This window comes from Erpetoichthys calabaricus, chromosome 7 (assembly GCF_900747795.2).
Source record: "Erpetoichthys calabaricus chromosome 7, fErpCal1.3, whole genome shotgun sequence".
NCBI classification, from domain to species: domain Eukaryota; kingdom Metazoa; phylum Chordata; class Cladistia; order Polypteriformes; family Polypteridae; genus Erpetoichthys; species Erpetoichthys calabaricus.
In genome coordinates, this window is record NC_041400.2 from 26,582,792 (window position 1) to 26,610,068 (window position 27,277).

The 27,277-nt window shown below is 36.7% G+C and overlaps 1 protein-coding gene across 4 annotated transcripts in view; it reads right to left on the reverse strand.

The window, feature by feature from the left end:
• Positions 1 to 27,277, reverse strand: part of ythdc1 (YTH N6-methyladenosine RNA binding protein C1) — a 54,051-nt gene that overhangs the window by 13,233 nt on the left and 13,541 nt on the right. For 2 of the 4 annotated variants that reach the window (XM_051929424.1, XM_051929423.1), the window contains exons 3-12: positions 20,253 to 20,512; positions 13,707 to 14,130; positions 13,129 to 13,218; positions 12,469 to 12,522; positions 10,124 to 10,218; positions 7,895 to 8,003; positions 7,693 to 7,810; positions 7,477 to 7,561; positions 5,888 to 6,054; positions 3,499 to 3,578 (exon numbers count right to left, since the gene is read on the reverse strand). In XM_051929424.1, coding sequence (XP_051785384.1) covers positions 3,499 to 3,578; positions 5,888 to 6,054; positions 7,477 to 7,561; positions 7,693 to 7,810; positions 7,895 to 8,003; positions 10,124 to 10,218; positions 12,469 to 12,522; positions 13,129 to 13,218; positions 13,707 to 14,130; positions 20,253 to 20,512 — 1,482 coding nt within the window. The remainder of the gene's footprint in view (positions 1 to 3,498; positions 3,579 to 5,887; positions 6,055 to 7,476; positions 7,562 to 7,692; positions 7,811 to 7,894; positions 8,004 to 10,123; positions 10,219 to 12,468; positions 12,523 to 13,128; positions 13,219 to 13,706; positions 14,131 to 20,252; positions 20,513 to 27,277) is intronic. The other 2 variants (XM_051929426.1, XM_051929425.1) reach the window with 1 other exon arrangement.

Here is a 27,277-nt window from a genome sequence, read left to right on the forward strand (position 1 = left end):
ACAAAGCACCTAAAGAATGTTCATGATTTAGACCAGTTTCTTGTCTCTGGAGTATGGTTATTTTAAAGGAAAAGCAGTAAAGCAGTTAATTATAGTTGGGCAATTGCTGAAAGAAAAATGAAAACAATTTTACTCCAAAGACATCAGCAAAATGACACTACTGTTTCAAAAATGACTGAGCACTTAAAACACCATTCTGACAACCCTCTTGAATGGGCCACTCATTTTAATAATGTAATGTATGTCCAAGCACAACTGCACCAACCACTGGAGTGCACTTAATGTTCTGGACCCAAGCACATTTACATCATGAGCAAGAGACTTCATGTAAACCCAAAAAAAAATTTTTGTGGTTGTTTTGCTGTCGAGTAGGGCAGGATAACACGCTACCTTCTTACGGATATATTGAGTTTGCAGCGTAGCAACTTGCTGTTAATCGTGCTTCATGTACAAGAAGATTTTTATGGCAACAAATGATGTTAAGGGAGGAATTTGCAGTTTTTCTGGCCAACTACAACTCACGGTCATGTGTAAGGTGAGAATAAAAACCTATTTTTAACTCTAAAGATATTGAATGAAATGAGAATTGCACTGACATGCAGCATCATTGATATCATGTCTGTTTACCATGCTTTGGGCACGTTTAGCTATCACACAGTTCCTGAATGCTACTGAACCGTGCTCAGGGCCACCTGTTTAGAGTGGGCCTAGGGAACAGTACGGTTGGCCTGGCACAAAGTGATCACACTGGTCAAACGAACTAGACTTCACGGGGTTACATATGAACAAACGTGCTCAATCGTGGAATAAAATTGTCAGTGTGAGTACACCCTAAAATTAAGGTTTGCAACAACTTTGACACTGCTGCACAGATATTCAGTAATCAGTACATATACACAGCCGCTTCAATCTCTTTTTAAATATACTGAATGACGAACTAAGAATGGGCATTGATGACCGGTATTTTCCCTCGACCCACTATATAAAAAGGGCATGCCTCTTACCTAATGATACACAACTGACGCCTTGCAGCCCTACATAAATAACACTGGTGGGTACCTGTTGATATATTCAAACAACTGCAGTACTGCTCCTCTTTCAAACACTTGACATGTGCATATCTGCTATACGTCTGCGTGGTGTTGGTGAAGTTGGTAAATAAAAATCATGACAAAATATCTGCAAATTTAAAATAAATACTGTCTCTTAACAGCTTCTTTCCCATGGACCTGGACAAAATAGTGTCTTCCCATAGTTACAGTGTACTATTTTTTAGGAAAGGGAGATTGAATTTTCTTTATATTCTTCAAGGGCATTTTCCACTGCAGATCCCATGTCCTAGTTATTTCAACTTTCACTGTGTACTGCATCTGATAGAAAGCTGCCTTTAAAGGAATGAGTGGGTGAAAGATGAAATCTGTTCAACACAGACTCTCCTTTAAGAGAGCAAATCAGTTCCCTTTAAAGCTTCAGAAAATTTTCTTTATACTAAGGCTTTTCAATTACCTTCAACAGCCCATTGGCATAGTTGGATACAATGGATTTCAAACCCTGTGGTTGAGGGTCAAATCCCACTACTGACAGTGTGACCATAAGTAAGTCACTTTGCTTACCTGTGTCCCAATAGGAAAAACAAAAGAAATGCAACCAACTACATCTCAAATGTAAGTTGCCTTGAATAAAGGCATCAGGCAAATAATAAATAATCATATTCAATCATGCCTATGTTTTGTTTTTGATTGTTTTTTTGTTAAAGACAGCCCTGCATAGTAAAATATTCATCCATCCACTTTTATGGACTGGGATGCTGCTTGTGCCATAAATACACATCAATTAACATAATAACTCACCAAGATTTAAAAAAAAAAAAAAAATTTTGTCTCACCAAAAAAACAGCTAAAGATGGAGTTGAAGTGTGTGATCACTATGAGAAGAGCTACAATGAGAGAAACTTGCTTCCCACATGTACCACTACTAAAAACAAGATATTCAGATCATGCATCTCCGAAATGTTATTTTCCTCTAAACATTCCCTACTATTCATAAAACAGTTTAGAGGAAACTGTAAGAGTACAGGACCACTCTCTTATCATGTGTGTTTCAGCCACAGTGACCAAATACAATGCTCCAAAGACAGAAAATATAATCATGGATCACTTTTTACATAGGTGGGATTTCCAGTCAGGTTGCCTGTTCTTCTGTTTTCACATTATTGGTTTTTCTCTGAACGCTTAAATCAATTTTACCTCTCTGACAAGGCAAAGTTTATTTTTTCAATAAAGCTGCTCTTAAAAATTAATAAACACCAGCAAGAACTGGATTTGGTCACAGTCATGCCTATTTACAAATTTTAAAAATTAAGATCAATAGTACTGGCTGCATTACCGATCTATAATTTTGCTAGAATTACAGAAAAAGTAGGAACCAACTGCCAAAGGTTTGCAAATCAGAAGAAATAGTAAAAGATAATTAAGCATTTAACATTTGTTTGATGTACAATTTAGGATTGGTTCTTTGTTTAAATTGCTTTATTAAATTTTGCTCACATTTACACTCCTATGTAAACCTTTCTAAGAATATTGTGAAGGGCAGAAATGTATACAGGCAGATATAGTTATATGCAGTTAAGTTGTTTAATGAAAGCGTTTGCTTTGTCTGACTACATGATAGTACAAACAATTAACAAAATGTTAATGATAGTGAAGAAGAGCTTGCTATAGTAGTATTGAAATTCCTAAGTCCACAAGAAGATTTTAATATGTCTACACATAAGAAAAAAAAGTACACAAACAACTATCAAGAGGATAGTTGTGGAAGGAATTAATATACAGAAAGGACAGGAGTGGCGAAGCCTTCCATATCCACATTAGGGGATAGGCCAAAAGTGGAGGAAAAAACATCACTTAAACACTGAGGAGCTTTTAAACTTGATAATACATGTAACTTTTTTTTTTTTTTTTTTCCTCAAACAAACCTTTGTATTTTGGAATGTAATCCTTTCTGAATGATAATTATCCATAACCCTTTTTTAGACTAAAACGTGTTTGATTTGGAACATATTTGCAACAACTTACCAAAAGTCAACCAAGTTAGTTAATCAGTGAAAAGGTCTTAGGTTTTAGAATTAGCAGTATGTGTATTTGCCCCAACTCAGAAAAATGAGTCAAGCTTTTGATAAAAAATTACTTTGCTAACAAAAACATCAGTAGAAGGGAACAATAATTTAGTTCTAGTTCAGATTATGGCATAACCAAAAATATTTTCAAATCAGCTACAAATATGCAAAAAAAGTCTTTCCTATACACTGCTACAATATATTCAAACTTGGTAAATGGCACTAATACAAATGATGGCCTCAGTCCCCATTATGAACCTTAATGACCCAAATTGTTTTTCGAGACCAGAACATTTTCAGATCACTCTTTCTACTCTAGATTATTACAAGTTTTCAACTAAATCTTTAACTTTTAATTAAACTATTCAGATCTATATAACCACCTGGTCTCTGAGGAAATTCTGGTTGATAGTCAATCCTTGGCCTTTTTCTGCTGTGCATGTCATACTCCTCTGGCCGACGCCTATGTAAATTAAATAATTTATTAAACAACAATAGATTTAACACATTTTAATGAATACAGAATATCAACAAGTGTACTTCAACACAAGAATTAAATCATTTTTAACCCAAAAAAAATCAAATATTAATTTCAATAAAGGAAATGTGTTGTGAAGTGATGAACCCTTTATGAGATTTTTCTTTTTATCTTTTAACAGCACCCATGGCTTAAAGGTATTAAGTTTTATGAAGAGAAGGGCTCGGGCTAAAATACATTTTACAAGACAATTTTATAGAAAACCTATTCTAAGAGCCTTGTTAATGATGAGAAGTGGAGCAGAATAAATACTATCTAAAGCTAAAAAGGACATTTAGAAATGCATAAAATGACACTGTAATAAAAACAAATTATGACAAGATAAGGCATACAGCCTATTATGTAAAAAAAATAAAAATGCATGATTGCCTCACAATTCTTAAAGTATTTAGTTTTAAACTTTCACTAAAGTATCTTCTCTCTCCCTCATTTTTATATACATTCACGTACATGCACACATATACAGTATGCAAATCCATATAACATCACTCACCATATTCTCTCTAGATTGACACCACCGTACTCCACAAACATCCCATTTCTGAATACTCACACAATCAATACAAGTGTCACATCTTTTTTTGTGTCTAAACCTACTATAATCAAGTATTGTACTTAAACACTTTAGTTATCAGCTTGTTTTACAAAAAGACTAACTCATTAACAAAAAAAAGTTTAACTTAACTTAAATCAAGTTCAAAAAATCTGGTTAAAGTAGTGACATACCGCTTTTCTTGTAGTTTTGAGACTGTAAACGATGGCATTAATTATGACAGTAAAGTTCATATAAAAAGTCCAACTAAAGATTTTACGTTCTAAAGCCAAGAACATAAAGGAGAGCCTGGCAGGCAGTGTTGGCAGCATTGGTTTTGTTTTTTTTTTTTGTTTGTTTTTTTTTTTTTTTTTTTTTTAAACAGTCCATTGCAAACAAAAAGCAAGGGCAATTCCATTTATAAACAGCACCGTGTATCCCCATGGCTCACACCTTCAGCTGGGTTCTCAGTCCATATAAGCCTTAATAGGAGGAGGGGATGGGGAAAAAAAGCTGCCAGGGGTCCTGCTACCTTATATGTGTAAAGTCCTTTAGATCAAGGAATGGGAAACTCCAAGGATTTTTTTTTCCTACCTACCATAACTGGAAACTTTAACATGGGCTTCTGACAACACAAAATATCCAAAGTCCTTTTGAGAAGCGGGTAGCATAAACCATTAAATTTCCTTCTATGCAGGCATGGAGAATGCTTTAAAACAGCATTCATATTTCAGTTCATTGCCATATTGCTCTCTTTTCTTTTTATCTTTACTTTGGGAACAATCTTAAAAACACCCTTTTATTTCCAACACAATGCCGCGAACACACAGTTCGGATAAAGCAGCACATAAAAGAAGTTGATATCTGAAATCATAAAGTGGTCCATACTTCTGCACTGCTGCAGACAACAAGAAAGACTGCAAACAGACACAGAATGAGCCCGGCTTTGGTTTGCTGCCGAGTTTCCCAGTAGCCTCAGATTCACCTTTTCAAACTGGCCTATCTTTTTCCAGCAGCTCAGCAGGAGGACATCTGCATTCTTTTCTCGGCTACTTTTATTTTACTTTACTTTGGGTTAGTAAATGATTTTTTTCATTGGTCAAATGCACCATGAAGACAAAATTCAGAAGGTCCCGCAAAAATGCTCCTCTTGGAAAAATATTTTTTTTATATTATTCTCCCCCTGAAAAGTGAGGCATCATCTTCTGTAAAATTATTATGGCTTCTTTATAAAAGTCCCATATTTGATAAGGTTTATCCACAGGGATACACCTGAAAGAAAAGGCTTTTGCAAGATATTAAAACAAAGGTTCTAAAGTGGCAAAATATATCTAGTAAAGGAAACAACATGCACTGCTTACACCTGCTTAAAATTTCTGGGGGAAGAAAGGGTAATTTCCTATAACTGTAGCCAACCTTGCTTAAATCCTCAATCAACTTAGAAATTGTACCACTTACATACAAGATCTCCTTCCTGAATTCAGGTTTTCTTTAAAAAAAAAAATAAAAATAAAAATAAAATTCAAAATTAAATCACTGCTGTGTAATCCCCAATGAAGCTACATGTCGTCTGTGCAGCTTGATTTGAGGATTTCATTCCTTCTCTTCTTCTGAAGACAGCACTGGGATGATGAATCATAAAGAGTTCCATCATGTTACTCCAACAAGAGTGCCTACTAGCAGTCCAAAGAACGTTTCTAACCTTCCCACATCCCGACCAGGTTCTCTGCGAGTTGGACGTCCCCTTGATCGTGGCTGAGAATGCATCCTCCTCTTGTGACGCATTTTGTGAATCACCTGATACAAGTCAATATTTTCATCAGGAGGAAACAAAAGGCAAAGTTGTGTTCCACATTCTGGTTCTATCTCCTTTAAATAAAGACAAAGAATCATAATAAAATATCAGTATCTGCATGGAATTCACAAATGAAAACATATCAGTCAACTATAGAATGTGATGGTTATACAATAAAAGCAGAACCTTTCAAAACATGCTATTCATTATGCTTCATTTCATCTTCAGACAAATCAATGTATGTTTAATCCTGCTACTATAGCACATTTTAGGCAAAAAAAAAAAAAACTGGCAAAGATTAAGAAAGATGTTCTGCTTGCTTTGGAAGATGATACCAAAAAAGAATAACTATAGGTGTTGACAGTACCTGACACTTTAACTGAAGACTAAAGATCCACAGGTAAATACTACAACATATAAGAACAATGTATTATCCAATATGCTATTAAAAGAGTAACAATACCTATCAATCCATTTTAAGACACCGCCTACACCCTATTAACTGACTTCCTTCTAGTATCAAAGAATAAGAGATTTGTTAAAAAAAAAAAAAAAAAAAAAAAACCTGATGTTTGACCAACAGAGATAGATGCAGTCTTGCATACTGAGTAACACATGTTGCTTAACTAACCTGAAATTATACTTTAACTAAAATGGTGGTAGAATTACGGACTCAAACTGTACTTAGTAAAAGTACTTAAAATCATCAAACCAATGATATTGGAGTCTTATTGCTTTACTAGCAGTATCATATAATATTCTACCTACAGTGTGTATATAACATTATATTAAAATGTACTAGATATGACACCTTATATTTCTAAAAACATATAAACATGATAACGAAGGTGTTAATATGTGGTTTTCCCTCAGCTCCTTCAAACAGGGGAAGACCCAAGAAAGCACACCAGTCTAAAACCGGACATTCAATCACAGTCAAAATGGGATGATTTATCTAACATACACATGTTTAGAATGAAACGGGGAAACCACAGAACCCAGAGAGAGACAGAAAGACAGGCAGGCAGAGCCGTTCAATTTAAAACAAGCCTGTGGCAACAATTATAACCAAGTCTGCAGAACTGGGAGGCAGTAGGTGTAACCACTACTCTTCCATAATTTGGAATACAACTTCATAATTGTAATTTTTTTTATTAATATGAATAAGCTTAGATAAAAATGTACACCATGAAACAAAGACCTTTTAAATTTTTTCAGTAATAAAAATATATTGAAAATAGTAGCTAAAGAGGTTTTAAAAGACAAATCCTTTGTGATATTACAACATATTGTACAAGTCAAGAGTCAACAGGAAATTGTCATGTGTTTTGTTAGTTTTGTATAGCTATCAACAAATAAATAAAGCATTAACAGATGAACTTGAAAATGCACTTAAATGTTTTATGAAGAATGGTTTGAAAGAATGGTTTCAGACAGCAAAAAATTCAAAACCTTATTACTCAAACATTATGAATAGCTAACTAAAGGACTCTCACCTGGCCATCTCGTCCAATCTTCACAGGTTTATGTTCATTCCATGGATTTGAAAGATGTGCAGATTTTGTAAAAGGTAACTCTCTTCTGTAATTAGGTAAAGACACAAATATTCACACAAAATGAAAATATCTTTTAAAACAAAACATTTATATGAGCTGTGTGAAGGAATCAGCAAACTGACTTACCAAAATATAATCATAAAAGTAATTCTCTACCTGCAAATCCAGTCAATCCTGAATACCCCACCAAGCATTTTTGCATTCATTCCTTGTGGCAAAACCCAGTGTATCGGTGATCCCCCATGATGAGATTCTGACGAAAGCCTAGCAAAACCTTGAAATGGAGAATGGAGGGAGAGGTTATTAAAATAAAACTTCAAAAAAAAAATAAAGTTCATTGATTAAATTGACATCTTACCTTGAAACATTCCACTTTCTCTCACTGAAAATATCAAAATGACACTTCTGGCTGATCTAAATGCTGCATTTAGTTTTTTCTCATTTACTGGCAATGTAGACCAGACTCCCTACAAAAAGGAAACCCCACCCCCCCCCAAAAAAAAAGAAAAAAAAAAAAGGTTGAATTTAGAAATTCATCATGCCGATACCAAAACAGCTTAGACAATTTAATTACTAGTTTTCAAAGAAAGGATGCTAACAAATACAGTTTAACTTGTTTTTAACTGAACAGATCATCAAGAATTATACAATTAGCTCTGTATGCTCTAGGGCTATCACAAGTATCAAAATATCAGTATTGATTTTAAGATAATTAAATATACTTCAATACTCGTAGCATCTTCAATTGACACAGCATAGATTCTACAGCCCACATTACAAATTCACTTTCAGTTCACCATGGCTCGAGTCACAGCCCCATTTGCACCACCCACTCAAGTGTTAACAAGACAGAAATTACAGCGGCATCAAAGTCGTCATCAACACCTTCAACTGTCTAAGATGGTAGCTGGACTGGTATCTAGACCTATTTCGGCTTTGTACCAAATGGGGACAGAAAAAAAATCACAAGAAACTTAATTCTGTATGCAAGATTTGCTGCCACACAAAATCAGCTAAAGACATTAACACAACCAATTTAGTTAAACACTTAAAGGACCAAAATGTGAGTCAATACAAAGAATTGAGTGGGATCTTATTTCTAAATTGCAGACACATTAATAAGTATTAACCTGTGAACTGTTTTGTTTGAAGGAGGGTGGAGGTGTTTATTTTTTTCTACACGTTAAAATGTTTTTTGTAGCCAGTTTACTGTCTCAAGAAAGTGGACAGCAATTATATTTTATCTGCAGAATAGTCTTACTCTGCACTGTTCATTCAGGGCAATGCTCTTTAAGACTAGGGCTCCAACACCCACTTGATTTTTAAACCCTCGCCCTGAAGTGTGCTGCCGTAGCACATTACGTTCTTTTATGACGTGAGATTTTAAAATTTTTCTGCACATCTCTATCTATATCTATATATAATCCAACATCTGTCTGTCTGCTTTTCATGAGAGAACCACTTAATGGATTTAGATAAGGTTTTTTGTCTATAATTTGCTTGAACATTCCGGTTGATTTTGTGACTTCTCTCATCATGCTAAGAACCACAGATCACTTGCAGGAGCGATATATTCGCGCTAATCCGAGACACAGTGCTCATATACTTCCAGCTGTGCTTCACATTGTATTTATTTAGCACATCAGGGCTCATTTGCAGCCCAACAAAAGCACACCATGGCCTCACGGAAAAGCATGTTGACTTTATTGTAATAAAAAAAAAAAAAAAAAGTTACAAAGACATCAGTTTATTTACAGAAAAATGCTATGTGCACAGTTTGGTTTTTTGCGAAGTGCTGTGTGTTACGTTTGAACAATTGTTTACTAAAGACCACATTATTGTTTAAACGAGAATGTTTATTTAAACACGTTTTATTTTTATGTAAACTGTTTACAAAAGTTGACAATACTTGCTCAATTAACATTTAATGGCATTTGTAACATTTTATTGTGCTATCTCCATAACAGTACTTATTTTCATTACAGGATTTAAACTCGAGTACATAACTTTAATCTTTTGCAAAATACTGCACTATTTGAAGCATTTGCAAGTAACTAATATTTTTTATTTGTTTTTATCAATGTAAAAATGTTTAGGCATATAGAGTGCAAATTTATTTAAATACATTTTTTAATGAGGTACATTATATACTGTATATCACACTGGGTATCGAAAATGGTGTTGAATTTCAATAATTTTCTTTGTCTCATATCGAAGTTTGAAATTTTGGCATCATAACAAGCCTAGTAACATTTATGGAATCTGTGCATTACACATGGAATTCCTACAGTAAGCAAACCTGCTTTAATAAAATGTAGAAATAAAATTAAATTACAACCAGATCTAATACAGCAAGTGGAAAAAATGAGTAGATAACTGAATCAGAGTTGGACTTCCAAAGGAGCTAGATGTTAGAACAACTAAAAGAAGCCTCCTTCACAAAACTAAATGAAAAAGTAACTTTAATCCTCATTGTCCCCAACCCGTCAAATGTACAACTCAGTACACTGTTCAAAAACATCACTGTATTGTCTTTACATTTAAAAGTACTATTTAGCATAACCAATCACTTGACATTACTAAATACCTTTGCTTTTGCCAAGGACACATTTTCATGGTTGTTGCTCTTAATGAGGAAAAATCTTGCATCACGAAGAATATACTTTAGCTTACTAGTTTGATCTGAAAAGCAAACAAGTGATATGCAAAGTGAGTTTTGTATCCTGTGTAAATCAATAAATTAACAAAAGCAACTGAAAACAAAATTTAGTGAAAAAAGTTCAGCTAGAATAAAATGACTAAGGAAGCTACCCCAAATAAGTAATGCCCATCAACTCCAACTATAACAATAAGTTGTTAATGCACACATGTCCAAGTTTATATTCCAATTGTTATTTTCCAAACATAGTCATGGAGAGGATGCATGCTGTAATTATTTAGTACCGGATAACAGATGCTTTTACTGTACCTTTCAATACTATTTTATTTATTGGCAAGTATCATTGACACAGACAGAGTGAATGCAGAGACAATGTCATTAAAACACAGATGTAAAACTGATAGTTGTATTTGTCTCAAAGATAGTAGCACAAGTGTTCAGAGTTCCACAGAAAAGAGAAGGTGAGTGCCTGTGCATCTGTGTACCCACCTACTTGCTATTATGTTGATTACTTACTTAGATTTCAACCCATCTTAAGACGGGTAGCACAGTTAGAACCTCTATATAAGGAATCAAATATAAGAACTACTAACAAACTACAAATCTGTCTAGTTTAGAAGTTATAAAACATAGGAAGCAGCAAGGAGTAAAAGAAAGTGAATAACCCTGAATTTGAGCAAGAGATTGAAATTTCCATAATTTTAAATTCAGATCTATCATACAAAATGAGACATTCTGCCAGACCATAGCCAAAGTGTTCAGATTATTAGGCAAAATTCACAATAACAGAACCCCATCATCCCACAGCGTCTGCTAGAATCTTTGCAACTAGGAAAAGATGAACACTTAACACAATGCGTACAGTATCATTACAGTAATCCCTCCTCCATCGCGGGGGTTGCGTTCCAGAGCCACCCGCGAAATAAGAAAATCCGCGAAGTAGAAACCATATGTTTATATGGTTATTTTTATATTGTCATGCTTGGGTCACAGATTTGCGCAGAAACACAGGAGGTTGTAGAGAGACAGGAACGTTATTCAAACACTGCAAACAAACATTTGTCTCTTTTTCAAAAGTTTAAACTGTGCTCCATGACAAGACAGAGATGACAGTTCTGTCTCACAATTAAAAGAATGCAAACATATCTTCCTCTTCAAAGGAGCAAACAAATCAATAGGTCTGTTTGGCTTTTAAGTATGCGAAGCACTGCGCGGCACAAAGCTGTTGAAGGCGGCAGCTCACACCCCCCACCCCCTCGGTCAGGAGCAGAGAGAGAGATAGAGAGAGACAGATAAAAAAATCAATACGTGCCCTTCGTGCTTTTAAGTATGCGAAGCACCATTCAGCATGTCGTTTCAGGAAGCAGCTGCAGCTGCATAAAAGATAGCAACGTGAAGATAATCTTTCAGCATTTTTAGACGAGCGTCCGTATTGTCTAGGTGTGCGTACAGCCCCCCTGCTCACACCCCCCTACGTCAGCGCAAGAGAGAGAGAGAGAGAGAGAGAGAAAGTAAGTTGGGTAGCTTCTCAGCCATCTGCCAATAGCGTCCCTTGTATGAAATCAACTGGGCAAACCAACTGAGGAAGCATGTACCAGAAATTAAAAGACCCATTGTCCGCAGAAATCCGCGAACCAGCAAAAAATCCGCGATATGTATTTAAATATGCTTACATATAAAATCCGTGATGGAGTGAAGCCGCGAAAGGCGAAGCGCGATATAGCGAAGGATTACTGTACAATCATATTTCTACTATGCAAGCAATATCTTCAGTTAAGGTTTTTTAATTGTTTAGTAGCAAAAACATATAGCCAATAACTTTTAAAGTAGTGATGACTTTTTACATCCAGGCAAATGAAGAGGAAACCAATGCATTGAACATCAGAGCAGATGTATGCTTCCAACATTCATTTGCAGCAGGCTTCCTACTTGCATAAAAAAAGGAACCTGGACCAGGAGAATGTTGGTCAGCATATACTTTTTTGCCTCTCCCATACTCTGTCTCACATTAAAATTTTCTTCTTTTGAACCACTGTATCGTCTCCAGCCCAAAAAATGACAATCCTTCATTATCAATAAATCAGCCATACTACATTCCTACTATTCATATCCACTGGTAAACAATCAGAAAACACTATACATGTAAATTTTCCTAATTCTAATCAATGACCAAAATTGTGATTTAGAAAAAAAATAAAAAAATAAACTAAAGCAGAGTCACAAATGACAATTCTTTTTAGAGTTTATAGTTTTTAATAGTAACTGCTACCAACCTTTACGAACAGCTCTAACAGAAGATGAAAGTTTTTCATGCTTCTTTTCAGAACCTACAGAGAAACAAAAACACTAGACATCAGAGCCTAACAATTACCAGCAGTTTCTAAGTAAAAATAACAGTTTTACTGGAAGCAATTAACTGTTGTTTTTAAATTAACAAATCTAATTGTTTTCTATTTTATACTCCATTTTAAAAACAGAACACACAGCTTAAATGGAAACATTTCGAATGTGCACTTAAAATTTTTGACAAAAACTTATGTTGTATGAAATTTAGACTTTATGAGGTAGTCAACAGGTGTCACAAGAACACAATCAGACTAGTAATACATGGTAATATATAATACAGCCCTGGAAAACCAGCTGATGAAAAAATGTTCTGTAGAACAAGTTAAGGGATTTGTTGAATTCAATTTTCAAATGAACATTTTCAGATATAAAATATATTAATACAAAACCTATACTGCATCCTACAATAACCCATGAAGTCTATTTTAGATGGAGAGATCACACATGCAAATATGCCACTTCAACTGGTCATTAAATACCAGAAAGCAAGAGGCATTTGCAGCCATAAAAGGGAGTCTGGACTTTCCTTCAGAATCATGAGAAAAGGGATAGACAGTAAAAACTGTTGGGTGTGGGATCTTTAATACCTGCATATGATTCTGAAGCTGAGCTTCCACTTCTATCAAAAACGATTGGAGAAATCCCTCTAGCCCGCTTCTTCTCTTTTTTCTCCTTATCTGAACAGTAAATTGGAAAACATTTATTTCCCTTGTGTTGGACTGTCCACTTCTGTTAAATGGAAAGGACTGTTCTGAAATACTTAGAAAAACTACATTACTTGAAGGTTTCCATTCCTTTTCTATGCATACAACTGACATATCCAGGTAGCAACCAAGCCATAGTGAAAAACTAACAACATATGATTAATGCCTGCTCCCATAAGCAGACAGCAGTCATTAAAATAATTTGGTAACACAGCTGCAAATAAACAGACTGTATGAGATCTACCACTTAGGGGCATAAGTTATATTTTAAGGAAAAAAAAAAAAAATCACAGTATTTTTTTGTGATGAGATCACTTAAGTGTAATCCACATTCAAAATGGTGTGACTAACCAAACAATCAGCAAAGATGAATAGTGATGCCTGAATGTGACAAAGCACAAGACAGCAAAACACTGTGTGAAAATGGTTAATTAAAACTATTAAAAGAAAACCAAAAATACCTGAAACCTCAGATCCTGATCCAGACTGAACTGATTCACCTTCTGAAAAAGACACAGACTCAGACTCAGAGTCACTGGCCTCACTTCGAGTGTCATAATCATTCTGTTCATTGCCTTCCCGTTGATCTGCATCTTCTTGTTCATATTCCTCCTCCTCTTCCTCCTCTTCTTCTTCCTCATCCTCCTCCTCCTCTCCTTCCTCCTCCTCCACCTCCTCCTCTTCCTCCTCCTCTTCCAATTTTTCATCTTCAGCTCCCTCCTCCTCCTCCTCTTCCTCCTCCTCCTCCTCTTCCATTTCTTCATCAGAGTTATGTTCAGAAGATGCAGAGCTCCTTGTCTCTTGATCAGAGCCATACTCAGAGTTTCCTTCTTCTTTAGAAGAATGGCTTGCTTTTCCGCTTCCATCACTGGTGCGTCGCTGCTTCTAAATTTGAAAAGTATAAAAGAGAAGCAAGGAAATTGTAAGATAAATTGTTTAAGGGTAAAAATCAACAGAACAGAGAAAAATGTCAATGGTTCGTGTGCTATGGTAGTAACATTTGAAAATGACATACTCCGAATATCCTTCACAATTATTAACTCGTTTATTGTCTCGCATGGTACACTAATAGAAACACATTGTGCAAAAAATAAAAATGGACAATAGCTATGGAAATATTTTAACACAAGCTCTGTAAAAGCTAGAGAAGTTTTATTTTTTAGCATAAAAACTGAAGCAAACCTAGCAGACTTTTTCTCCATTAAACTAGGGGGCTTCGCTTGCCAACCTCCATGTTTGGTTTTCCAGATACACACTTTTAAGATTTTTTTTTTCTTTGAATTGTTGCTATTTCATTAGTTTCACTTTTATTTCAGAACTTATGTAAAAACAATATCTGGAATCTTTTAAGTTCCAATATGCTGAGTCTTTTAAATGAGGTCAGTGAGACATGTGTTTAACGACTTTGTACCATAATTCAATTAATTTTTTTTGCAAAGCAACCAATAAATGCACGTGAGGTAAAACACGTTTTTGAAATTCTCCGACTTAAACTTCAAAGCTTTACAATATTTACATACTTCTGACATATCACCTGTGTCCATATATGCGATCTTTATTCGCCTTTTAGTTATTTCTCCGAGTAATAATTTCTCTTTTTTGCACTAATGCGATGTTTTCTTTTTTTGACAGTCCTTTTTTTCTGCTTTCATATTCTGTATCTTGCTCTGCATGCGTTTCGCACCTACATTTTTTTTTTTTTTTTTTTTTTTTTGAGTCTTCTGAATTCCAGTTTTCATTATCTCTAACCTGCTCTGCATGTGTCTGGCCCCTTTGTTTTGTAACCAATTTATGGCGTTTTAATTTGTTTTTTACTCTGTCTTTTATTTCTGACCTCGCTTTGTCCTGCTTTTTTTCAATGACACCAAGTCCGTGGTGATTATTTTCCCTTTTTCGAATAATTTCCATTTGTTTGGGTTACTGCAATCTTTACTTTCTTTTTTTTATATACTTTCTAATTTTTCTACTTTCATATTCTTTAACTTTCTCCACATTTGTATTGCACATACGTTTTTTTTTGAGCCTTTCGAATTCCACTGCTTTCATAATCTGCTCTGTATGTGTATAGCGTGAACGTGTTTATGAAGTTCGATTTTGTCTTTTACTGTCTTAATTCTGAGCCCAATTAGACATGCTTTGTTTCAATTCCACTTGTTACAGGCTGATAATTACTTTCCTTATTTTCTGAATTTGCACCTCGATTATTTTTTCTTTTTTGCTCTTTTTCTCTCCAACGCTACTGAGTCTCTCTTCTCCGCACTGCTTTCTTCTTCGCTTAGTCAACATTTTATTTATAACTTACTGTCCTTATACACTTTATATGCGCTGAGACCTTGGATCTGTGCATGCTCAAATCCTTCACAAGACTGAATGTTTTGCTGCCCCCGTTGTCTTATTTGATATTGATTGCAAGTAGGGCGTGTCTTGCAAGAATCTCATGTTCTACGTCATTGCGAGATGGTCCTGGGTCAATGTCTTGGCACAATGTCTCATGTTTAAGGTCCTCGCAGGTCTTTTAACTGTCTTCTGTGATCGTAATGTTAAGATCACGACTCGACGCCCTACTGTTTCCCTCCAGGATTTTTTTTTTTTATTATAATAGAGAGATATCTTTGCCTCTTTACCTAATGATTGCACACAAGTGGCCCTCACATCACAAATTAAGACGACCATCAAAAAGCTGGTCTTGATACTCTACATCAAGTCACTATTCAAGGCTGAAGATAAAGAGGTGGTACTTTGCAGTAGCTGGGGGTCCAAATCAGTGACTTGCTACACTGGTCTAGTAACAAACTTTTTACAGCGAGAAAAGGCAGAGCAGACTCTTATCTTAGGGGACTGTGTTCCTTTCATGTGAATACTGACATCCTTTACAAATTCTAGAATTGTGTGAGAACCTGTGCAATTTTCTATGATGTTGTGTGCTGGGTCGGTAACCACTTCAGGACAGGCTCATCCAAACAGGTTAAGTAGGCAGGTTCAGTTATACGATGTACTCTCAAAAGACAACTCTTGACATACTACCAATAGAATTCTTCCAGCCAACAAATTGTCAAGAAACTACTAGTGTACTGTAATGCCTATTGTAATATGCCTTTATTATGCCTCACTTTTCTGACTTGAAGATCAGTCAGATTTGGAACCCCTCCTCCCTGCCACCCCCATCTTTTTTCCTTTTGGTAAATCTTGTGCGTGTCGGAAGGGTTATTATTACTGTTTCTTATATTTCTTGAGTTTCTGTAAAAAGCTAAATTTCACCCAGGGGAAAAAAAAAGTACTATTGACCATATAGTCAATCATAATTGAGAGTAGACAAGTGATTAAACTTATGGCAGTTTTCTCTAACTCTGGTTATTTAACTAGTATCGCCATAGCAATAAAAGCTGAAAACATAAGATGGTGAAAAGAGTGGGATAAGAATATTAAAATTAAAAAAAAACTTTCAAAATTCTTATTGAAAATCATGAAAGCCTCAAATAATTATTTTATTGTAGGGCATGAAGTATTTTAGGGGAACATTTTTTTTTTTTTTTACATGTAAAGGAAAATCTATTAAAAGTTTTAGAGACCATTTTTCAAACTATCATTTGGGGGGGGGGGGGGGGGGGGGAAGTACCATACTGCACTTAATTTCAGAAATGGTCAAAATATTACAAAAATAATGACCTCTCATTGTCCAGGTCTAGAATAAAAGATTTGCAGGAACTTACCCTATTCAAACTTGTGGGAATAAAGATATAAAATGACAGGGTCAAGAATAGAACATCAAGAGCATTTAATGAAATGTGCCACCATTAGCGGCTAGTGAATAAATTGTAAGTGATACTGGGAGATTAAGTGTGTAAATCTGTAACTACTATAGTAGTTTTAATAATAAATATGAAAGAAATAAATATGAAAGTTTGTTTTAATGAGACCAGCCAGTGAAACACTCAGAAAAGCTGGATGGGCTATGAAATAAGCTACTTTCCATCCAAAATAAGGTGGTAATTGCAAAGTTAAATTACCACCAATTTTTTCATCGGTTTCACCATTGCTTTTTTTTTTTTTTTTTTTTAAATCACAGGCATTTTACACTGGTAAACAAAGTATCTTACGCAGCTCATACTGTACTAATTTTGCTTTATGCAACTTTTGGGGGAATACAAGCTCTAATAATCTATGTCTTTAGACACCTGCTACTATATTACGCTTCCAAATCTTTACAAATTCACCTCAAGAAATTTCACTTGGAATAGACTTGACTATTTTGCAAGCATGTGTACCCTTTTCTTCTTGTCACAGTTGCTATATTTAACTCCTGCCATCTACTACAGTTGCTCCATTTATTTTAATGAGCGGTTACACTTCATGGCCACTATAAAGCATCTGACCGCTTTTTTAAACAAAAAAAAGCTAAGCAGACAATGCATGGCTAGTCACGTTGTCAGAAATGGCAAGTGGACAGCTCAACCCAGCTAGAACAACCTATGCATCAACTAGAAGGAAACATTACCTTTCTTGTTAGTTACATATAGTATCTCACAAAAGTGAGTACACCCCTCACGTTTTTGTAAATATTTCATTACATCTTTTCATGGGACAACTCTGAAGATAGTGAAGCACGGTGGCGCAGTGGGTAGCGCTGCTGCCTCGCAGTTGGGAGACCTGGGTTCGCTTCCCGGGTCCTCCCTGCGTGGAGTTTGCATGTTCTCCCCATGTCTGTGTGGGTTTCCTCTGGGTATTCCAGTTTCCTCCCACAGTCCAAAGACATGCAGGTTAGATGGATTGGCAATTCTAAATTGGCCCTAGTGTGTGCTTGGTGTGTGGGTGTGTTTGTGTGTGTCCTGCGGTGGATTGGCACCCTGCCCAGGATTGGTTCCTGCCTTGTGCCCTGTGTTGGCTGGGATTGGCTCCAGCAGACCTCCATGACCCTGTGTTTGGATTCAGCAGGTTGGAAAATGGATGGATGGATGGAACTCTGAAGATATGACACTTTGATACAATGTGAAGTAGTCAGTGTACAGCTTGTATAACAGTATAAATTTGCTGTCCCCTCAAAATAACTCAAACAGCCATTAATGGAAACAAAAGTGAGTACACCCCTAAGTGAAAAATGTCCAAATTGTGCCCAATTAGCCATTTTCCCTCCCCGGTGTCATGTGACTCATTAGTGTTACAAGGTCTCAAGGTGTGAAAGGGGAGCAGGTGTGTTAAATTTGGTGTTACCGCTCTCACACGCTCTCATACTGGTCACTGGAAGTTCAACATGGCACCTCAAGGCAAAGAACTCTGAGGATCTGAAAAAAAAGAATCGTTCTACATAAAGATGGCCTAGGTTATAAGAAGATTGACAACACCCTGAAACTGAGCTGCAGCACGGTGGCCAGGACCATACAGTGGTTTAACAGGACAAGTTCCACTCAGAACAGACCTTGCCATGGTCGACCAAAGAAGGTGAGTGCACGTGCTCAGCGTCATATCCAGAGGTTGTCTTTTGAAAATAGACGTATGAGTGCTGCCAGCATTGCTGCCGAGGTTGAAGGAGTGGGGGGGTCAGCCTGTCAGTGCTCAGACCATACGCCACACACTGCATCAAATTGGTCTAAATGGCTGTCGTCCCAGAAGAAAGCCTCTTCTAAAGATGATGCACAAGAAAGTCTGCAAACAGTTTGCTGAAGACAAGCAGACTAAGGACATGGATTACTGGAACCATGTCCTGTGATCTGATGAGACCAAGATAAACTTATTTGGGTCAGATGGTGTCAAGCGTGTGTGGCAGCAACCAAGTGAGGAGTACAAAGACAAGTGTGTCTTGCCTACAGTTAAGCATGGTGGTGGGAGTGTCATGGTTTGGGGCTGCATGTGTGCTGCCAGCACTGGGGAGCTATAGTTCATTGAGGGAACCATGAATGCGAACAAGTACTGTGACATGCTGAAGCAGAGCATGATCCCCTCCCTTCGGAAGCTGGGCCGCAGGGCAGTATTCCAACATAACGACCCCAAACACCTTCAAGACGACCACTGCCTTGCTAAAGAAACTGAGGGTAAAGATGCTAGATTGTCCAAGCATGTCTCCAGATCTAAACACTATTGAGCATCTGTGGGGCATTCTCAAACGGAAGTGGAGGAGCGCAAGGTCCCTAACATCCACCAGCTCTGTGATGTCGTCATGGAGGAGTGGAAGAGGATTCCAGTGGCAACCTGTGAAGCTCTAGTGAACTCCATGCCCAAGAGAGTTAAAGCAGTGCTGGAAAATAATGGTGGCCACAATTTGGACATTTTTCACTTAGGGGTGTACTCACTTTTGTTGCCAGCGGTTTAGTCATTAATGGCTGTGTGTCGAGTTATTTTGAGGGGACAGCAAATTTACACTATTATACAAGCTGTACACCGACTACTTTACATTGTATCAAAGTGTCATATCTTCAATGTTGTCCCATGAAAAGATATAAAATATTTACAAAAATGTGAGGGGTGTACTCACTTTTGAGAGATATTGTATCTCATGTAGTTTGTAGTGATGGCCAAGAAAAAAATTCTTATTGTGTGTTTTCATGTAGAATTAGAGAAGCATTTAAATAATGTGAACATAATGGTGACCTGTGTTGTACCATGGTAAACAATGTAAAAACCGTGGAAGACAGAAAAAATGATTACATAACTTGTATTGGATAATCCCCATGTTCATTATCCAGTCATATGCTAAAAATGTACAAAGCAAACATAAAAATATTTAATATTTCCAGATGAATCAGCATAACTTAAACAGGTGCTAATGAATTGAAGATCTTCCTCTCTCATTCAATAATGAAGAGTCTTGTCTCCTAACACTCAATAAAATTATCAATTCACTTCCTCATACTTAATATACTTTCACCACACATACTGTATGCATCGGCAATTATACTGTCCAGCAGCCTTTACTTAGTTAAATGTGTTCAATGTACATGTTGAACAATTTAACAGGTTCCTCTTCTACAGTAGGCAAAAATATTAGGCATCTCCTAACAAACAATTTTACTCACAGTCTTCTCATGATGAGTCTTATGAACATCCCTGGAGCTGCTTCCTCTTGCAGAACGGTTTTTCCTTTCAATGCTGTCTTTGTTTCTCTCATAGTGGTAATCCTCATTCTTGTAATCTGAAGTATGCCTACTTTTTGAATTCACAGGCTTTTTGCTACTACCTGCTGAAGACCGACGAACAGTCATTCTGGTGGAATGACTTGACGATCTTGGCCTTTTGCTCTCGTTATTTTCACTTCGGTCATTTTTTCTCTTTGGTCCTGTATTAGAAAAAAAAATAAAAGCAATTAATATTTCTGGACACCAATCTATGGAGGACAGGAGAAAAATCCTTTTACCTTAACTGTGCTAATGTACAGACATAGGCAGGGTTACAGAAAGTAATTACCAATAACAGATGATTAAAATAGTTGTCAATAATTTGTTGTTAATTAATTACTAGGGGTCTTTGCCCCCTGCTCGCTTCACTTGCCAACCCTCTGGCCTACGCTACGTGCCAGCCACTTCGCATCTCTGCCGCTTGTGTATGTGGATTTCACTTTTACCAAACAACAAATTTTAATTCTCGCGGACGTTTTTGAACCTCTTTACGACGTTCTACTTTGTCGTCTATTCTTTGTCTTTTATTTCCGGCCCCGGTTAAATCTCTTGGCACAAAGTCTTGTGGGACTTGAAAGTATCTCCCTGAAAAAGTCACATCTCACCCCAGGCTAAAAAGTCATCTCAGGACTTTTTTTTTATATAATAAGAGAGATGATTTCCTTACATATTTTTACTGACCAACAGTAATGTTAATCACATTTTCAACCACGCACACGGTACTCTCACCTCTCATTCATGTGAATGCTTTTGACAGACACAGTTCCTGCTCTCTCAGCTCTTACATTTTAACGTTTTCCTCACTTTAAGTTCCCAATTAAAGAAGACTTGTATGTCCAAATCTTATTGAAGAATGTCATCACGAAGGGTTATCAACAGAAAAAATGAGTACACTGGCAATCCTAGCACCGAGAACCGAGAAACAATGAAGTCAAACGAATTAACACCAAAAATGTAGATCGGTTACACAGAAAATTGGTTAAATGTGTATCAATAGACTATGCTTTAACAGTTGGTGGTGATCGTGAAGAACATGAAAACATCAACTTACAATATCCCAAAGAATACCTACAACCATTAACACCATCCGGTCTTCCACCACATGAATTACTGTAGAAAGGAGGACGTATCCAAGAAAGGTAATGTAGTAAATCTTCCGTGGATAACTTTAGACAACAAAGGAGATCTTGATATGCCATTCATATTGATATGTTAAGTTTCCCATTAGAATAGCTTTTGCAAAGATAATTAACAAATCTCAGAGCCAAACATTCAAAAAAGTTGTTTTATTTAATAGAGAGAAAGAAACAAAATTTAATCACGGGCAGTTGTACGTTGAGTTGTCACAATGAAAATCCAAACACAGAATCAATGTGATATTGATGAAAATTTAATTCAAAAAATTGTTTTTACAGAAGTCTTACAGTAGAAGTGTAAGATTAAAAAGTACTAGGGGGCTTCACCCCCTGCTCACTTCGCTCACCAACTCCGGCGTTTGGTTTTCCGGGTACACACTTTTAAGATTTTTTTTTCTTTGAATTGTTGCTATTTCATTAGTTTCACTTTTATTTCAGAACTTCGGTAAAAACAATATTTGGAATCTTCAAGTCCCAACATGCTGAATCTTTTAAATAAGATCCGTGAGACATGTGTTTAATGACTTTGTACCATAATTCAGGATAGGTTTTCTCTGTTTGGAATTTCAGCACAGACAAAACAATCTACATCACCAGCAGCTAATAATTTTTTGCAAAGTAACCAATACATGCATGTGAGGTAAACCCCATTTTTGAAATTCTCTGACTTCAAAGCCTTACAATATTTACATACTTCTGACATATTACCTATGTCCATATATTCGATATCTATTCGCCTTTTCGTTATTTCTCCGAGTAATAATTTCTCTTTGTTTGCGCTAATGCAATGTTTACTTTCTTTGTTTTGACACTTTTGTTTTTTTCTGCTTTCATATTATGTATCTTGCTCTGCATGTGTTTCACACCTACGTTTTTTCTGAGTCTTTTGAATTCCACTGTTTTCATTATCTATAACCTGCTCTGCATGTGTTTGGCCCCCTTGTTTTTTAACCTCTTTATGATGTTTTACTTTGTTTTGTACTTTTTGTCTTTCATTTCTGACCTCGCTTTGTCCTACTTTTTTTTTCCCCCCCAATGACACCTGGTCCGTGGTGATTATTTTCCCTTTTTTCGAGTAATAATTTCCGTTTGTTTGCGCTACTGCGATCTTTACTTTCTTTTTTTTTATACTTTAAATTTTCCTGCTTTCATATTCTTTAACTTTCTCCACGTATATCGTGCCTTTTTTTTTTTTTAGCCTTTCGAATTCCACTGCTTTCATAATCTCTGACTTGCTCTGCATGTGTACAGCGCCAACATTTTTGAACGTCTTTGTGAAGTTCTACTTTGTCTTTTAATTCTGAGGCCAATTGTACACGCTTTTTTTCAATTCCACTTGTTCCGGGCTGATTATTACTTTCCTTATTTTCTGAATTTGCACCTAGATTATTTTTTTTCTTTTTAGCATTCTTTATTCTTTTTCTTTTGGAGTCTTTTTCCGTGCTGCTCTTTCTTCTTTGCTTAGTCGTCGACGTTTCATCTATAATGTATTGTCCTTAAACGCTTTATATGCTTTGAGAGCCCTGGATCTGTGTGTGCTCAAGCCTTTACACGACTGAGTGTTTTGCTGCCCGTGGTCTTATTTGATATTGGCTGTAAGTAGGGCGTGTCTTGCAAGAATCTCATGTTCTAATTCCCAGCAAGATGGTCCCAAGTCAATCTCTTGGCACAAAGTCTCATGTTTAAGGTCCCTGTGAGACGCTCCGTGGCCAATCTCTTTCGTCTCGCGGGCATTTTAAGTGTCTTCCGTAATCTTTTAGTGAAGATCACGTCTCGTCTCCCTAGTCTGTCTCTCCCAGGATTTTTTTTTTTTATAATAGATTTGTGTGTTGATCTCAAAGCCATCATGAAACATAACTTGCTTTCAAATTATTACGTTTTACTATTTTTTAATATGTTTACTCACTGTAATGTAAAAAAGTTAATTCTATTATGCATGTGTAACAATTCCCATAAAAATAAAAATCTGTTTAAATACATCCGCATCCCCATTCACAATTGGCAGAACTGCAAAGAGGCTAGCCGTAGTGTAGGCCCGGGGGTTGGCGAGCGAAGCAAGCAGGGGGCAAAGCCCCCTAGCATAAAAACAAAATTGTTGCATAGCACAACTGTAATTTGGGAACAACACTAAATAAAACTATCAGCATGTCTCAGTCACACCTAGGGATAATCCAGCAGTACTTGATTAATGACACTTTCCTCTGTTATCTTAACACCCTTACCTGATAGGGTAGAATTCAAGTCAACACCACTATGCCAAATAACTTGTGTAGTATTTCCTTTGATAATAGTAAGAACCAATAATTAATGCCATGATCTAAGTAAAAAGAGCTATGAATTGCCAGCTCATAGTTTTTACTGTTATCTGCCAGATGAAATGAAACAATTCACTCTAGGCAACATTTATAGATGTTTAGAGAGTCTACCTTGATGCCCAGAACTGCCTAGAAAGTGTTAAGCTACAGTGGGTATGGAAAGTATTCGGACCCCCTTCAATTTTTCACTTTGTTATATTGCAGCCATTTGCTAAAATCATTTAAATTAATTTTTTTCCTCATTAATGTACACACAGCACTCCATATTGACAGACAAAAAAAAGAATTTTTGAAATTGTTGCAGATTTATTAAAAAAGAAAAACTGAAATATCACATGGTCCTAAGTATTCAGACCCTTTGCTGCGACACTCATATTTAACTCAGGTGCTTTCCATTTCTTCTGATCATCCTTGAGATCACCTTCATTTGAGTCCAGCTGTGTTTGATTATACTGATTGGACTTGATTAGGAATGCCACACACCTGTCTATATAAGACCTTACAGCTCACAATGCATGTCAGAGCAAATGAGAATCATGAGGTCAAAGGAACTGCCTGAAAAGCTCAGAGACAGAATTGTGGCAAGGCACAGATCTGGCCAAGATTACAAAAAAATTTCTGCTGCACTTAAGGTTCCCAAGAGCACAGTGGCCTCCATAATCCTTAAATGGAAGACGTTTGGGACGACCAGAACCCTTCCTAGAGCTGGACGTCCGGCCAAGCTGAGCTACCGGGGGAGAAGAGCCTTGGTGAGAGAGGTAAAGAAGAACCCAAAGATCACTTTGGCTGAGCTCCAGAGATGCAGTCAGGAGATGGGAGAAAGTTGTAGAAAGTCAACCATCACTGTAGCCCTCCACCAGTCAGGGCTTTATGGCAGAGTGGCCTGTCGGAAGCCTCTCCTCAGTGCAAGATACATGACAGCCCGCATGCAGTTTGCTAAAAGACACCTGAAGGACTCTGAGATGGTGAGAAATAAGATTCTCTGGTCTGATGAGACCAAGATAGAACTTTTTGGCCTTAATTCTAAGCGGTATGTGTGGAGACAACCAGGCACTGCTCATCACTTGTCCAATACAGTCCCCACAGTGAAGCATGGCGGTGGCAGCATCATGCTGTGGGGGTGTTTTTCAGCTGCAGGGACAGGACGACTGGTTGCAATTGAGGGAAAGATGAATGCGGGCAAGTACAGGGATATCCTAGACAAAAACCTTCTCCAGAGTGCTAAGGACCTCAGACTGGGCTGAAGGTTTACCTTCCAACAAGACAATGACCCTAAGCACACAGCTAAAACAACGAAGGAGTGGCTTCACAACAACTCTGTGACTGTTCTTGAATGGCCCAGCCAGAGCCCTGACTTAAACCCAATTGGGCATCTCTGGAGAGACCTAAAAATGGCTGTCCACCAACGTTTACCATCCAACCTGACAGAACTGGAGAGGATCCGCAAGGAGGAATAGCAGAGGATCCCCAAATCCAGGTGTGAAACACTTGTTGCATCTTTCCCAAGAAGACTCATGGCTGTATTAGCTCAAAAGGGTGCTTCTACTAAATACTGAGCAAAGGGTCTGAATACTTAGGACCATGTGATATTTCAGTTTTTCTTTTTTAATAAATCTGCAACAATTTCAAAATTTTTTTTTTGTCTGTCAATATGGGGTGTTGTGTGTACATTAATGAGGGAAAAAATTAATTTAAATGATTTTAGCAAATGGCTGCAATATGACAAAGCGTGAAAAATTGAAGGGGGTCTGAATACTTTCCGTACCCACTGTATATAATATATTCTTTATTATTATTTATTATTGAATGACAGTTTCAATAAACCTATTTAATCCGCCCTTCCAACAGTAAAACTGTTTGGAAATTGTTAGAACAATAGCCACCTTAAAAAAAAGTGATGTTGAGAAGTTTTTACTCATTCTAACCCAAACATTGTCAGTCTTGAATTTACTGATGCAGAAAACATGAAATACAAAGATATGGTTTACCATGCAGTGGTTACAAAAAGGAGGCAAAAATAACATACAAGGGAGGTTTAATTTAATTTACACCAAGAGCATTTGCATTGGATGTTTAAATTAACAGCACTGATATCCAGTCAGAAGTGTTAAAGTGAAAAAGAGAATCGAGCAGATTTGTTTGTGTGTTTGTTTGTTTTTTTTAGATCCTTTGGAAAGGTTTTGCTGTTTATGATAAAAAGTGTTTCTTTGCCAGGTGTTTAGATTGTATCATATTAAAGAAGGGTTTAGCTGATTATTATATTATGCATGTGAGTAAATCTTGGACACCAGAGGTGGATCTCAGTGTTGATTGCTGGCTTTTATTACAAAAACTAGACATTAAGCCCGTTACAATAGCGGGCGCTAGAACAGTAGTCCATAAACATCAGTAGGAACAGTCTATATTAAATGGCAAGGGACCTTTTACCTCCAGTAATTTTTTTCTGTATAATGCCTGTAATATTATCTGACAGTAATACTGGCTTTGCTGTCCGTAATATGCGTTTAATTTTCTGTCACAACAGTGGGCAATCTGCAGATTCTCCCCTGCAACTGACGTAATGTGCGCGAAAATAAATCTACTTTTAATAGTCAACGTATTGTAATATCATGAAAATTCGTATATTTAGGAAAACCCCTTCAATGACTGACACTTTACCGGGCCAAGCTTTCTTAATTGCAAATCTGACATCCTCAGAGTGAACACTTGCACAACAATGGGGAAGCTGGTCTCCGCATCTCAGTACCCGATTGGATTTTTCGTGTTTTATGTTTTAGGTCTTACCTCATTTACCGAAATCTGATTGGATCGGCTGCGTGATATTTTATAGGACAGGATGACTGGTTGCAATCGAGGGAAAGATGAATGCGGCCAAGTACAGGGATATCCTGGACAAAAACCTTCTCCAGAGTGATAAGGACCTCAGACTGGGAGGAAGGTTTACCTTCCAACAAGACAATGACCCTAAGCACACAGCTAAAATAACGAAGGAGTGGCTTCACAACAACTCTGTGACTGTTCTTGAATGGCCCAGCCAGAGCCCTGACTTAAACCCAATTGAGCATCTCTGGAGAGACCTAAAAATGGCTGTCCACCAATGTTTACCATCCAACCTGACAGAACTGGAGAGGATCTGCAAGGAGGAATGGCAGAGGATCCCCAAATCCAGGTGTGAAAAACTTGTTGCATCTTTCCCAAGAAGACTCATGGCTGTATTAGCTCAAAAGGGTGCTTCTACTAAATACTGAGCAAAGGGTCTGAATACTTAGGACCATGTGATATTTCAGTTTTTCTTTTTTAATAAATCTGCAACAATTTCAAAAATTCTTTTTTTTGTCTGTCAATATGGGGTGCTGTGTGTACATTAATGAGGAAAAAAATTAATTTAAATGATTTTAGCAAATGGCTGCAATATAACAAAGAGTGAAAAATTGAAGGGGGTCTGAATACTTTCCATACCCACTGTATACCTTAT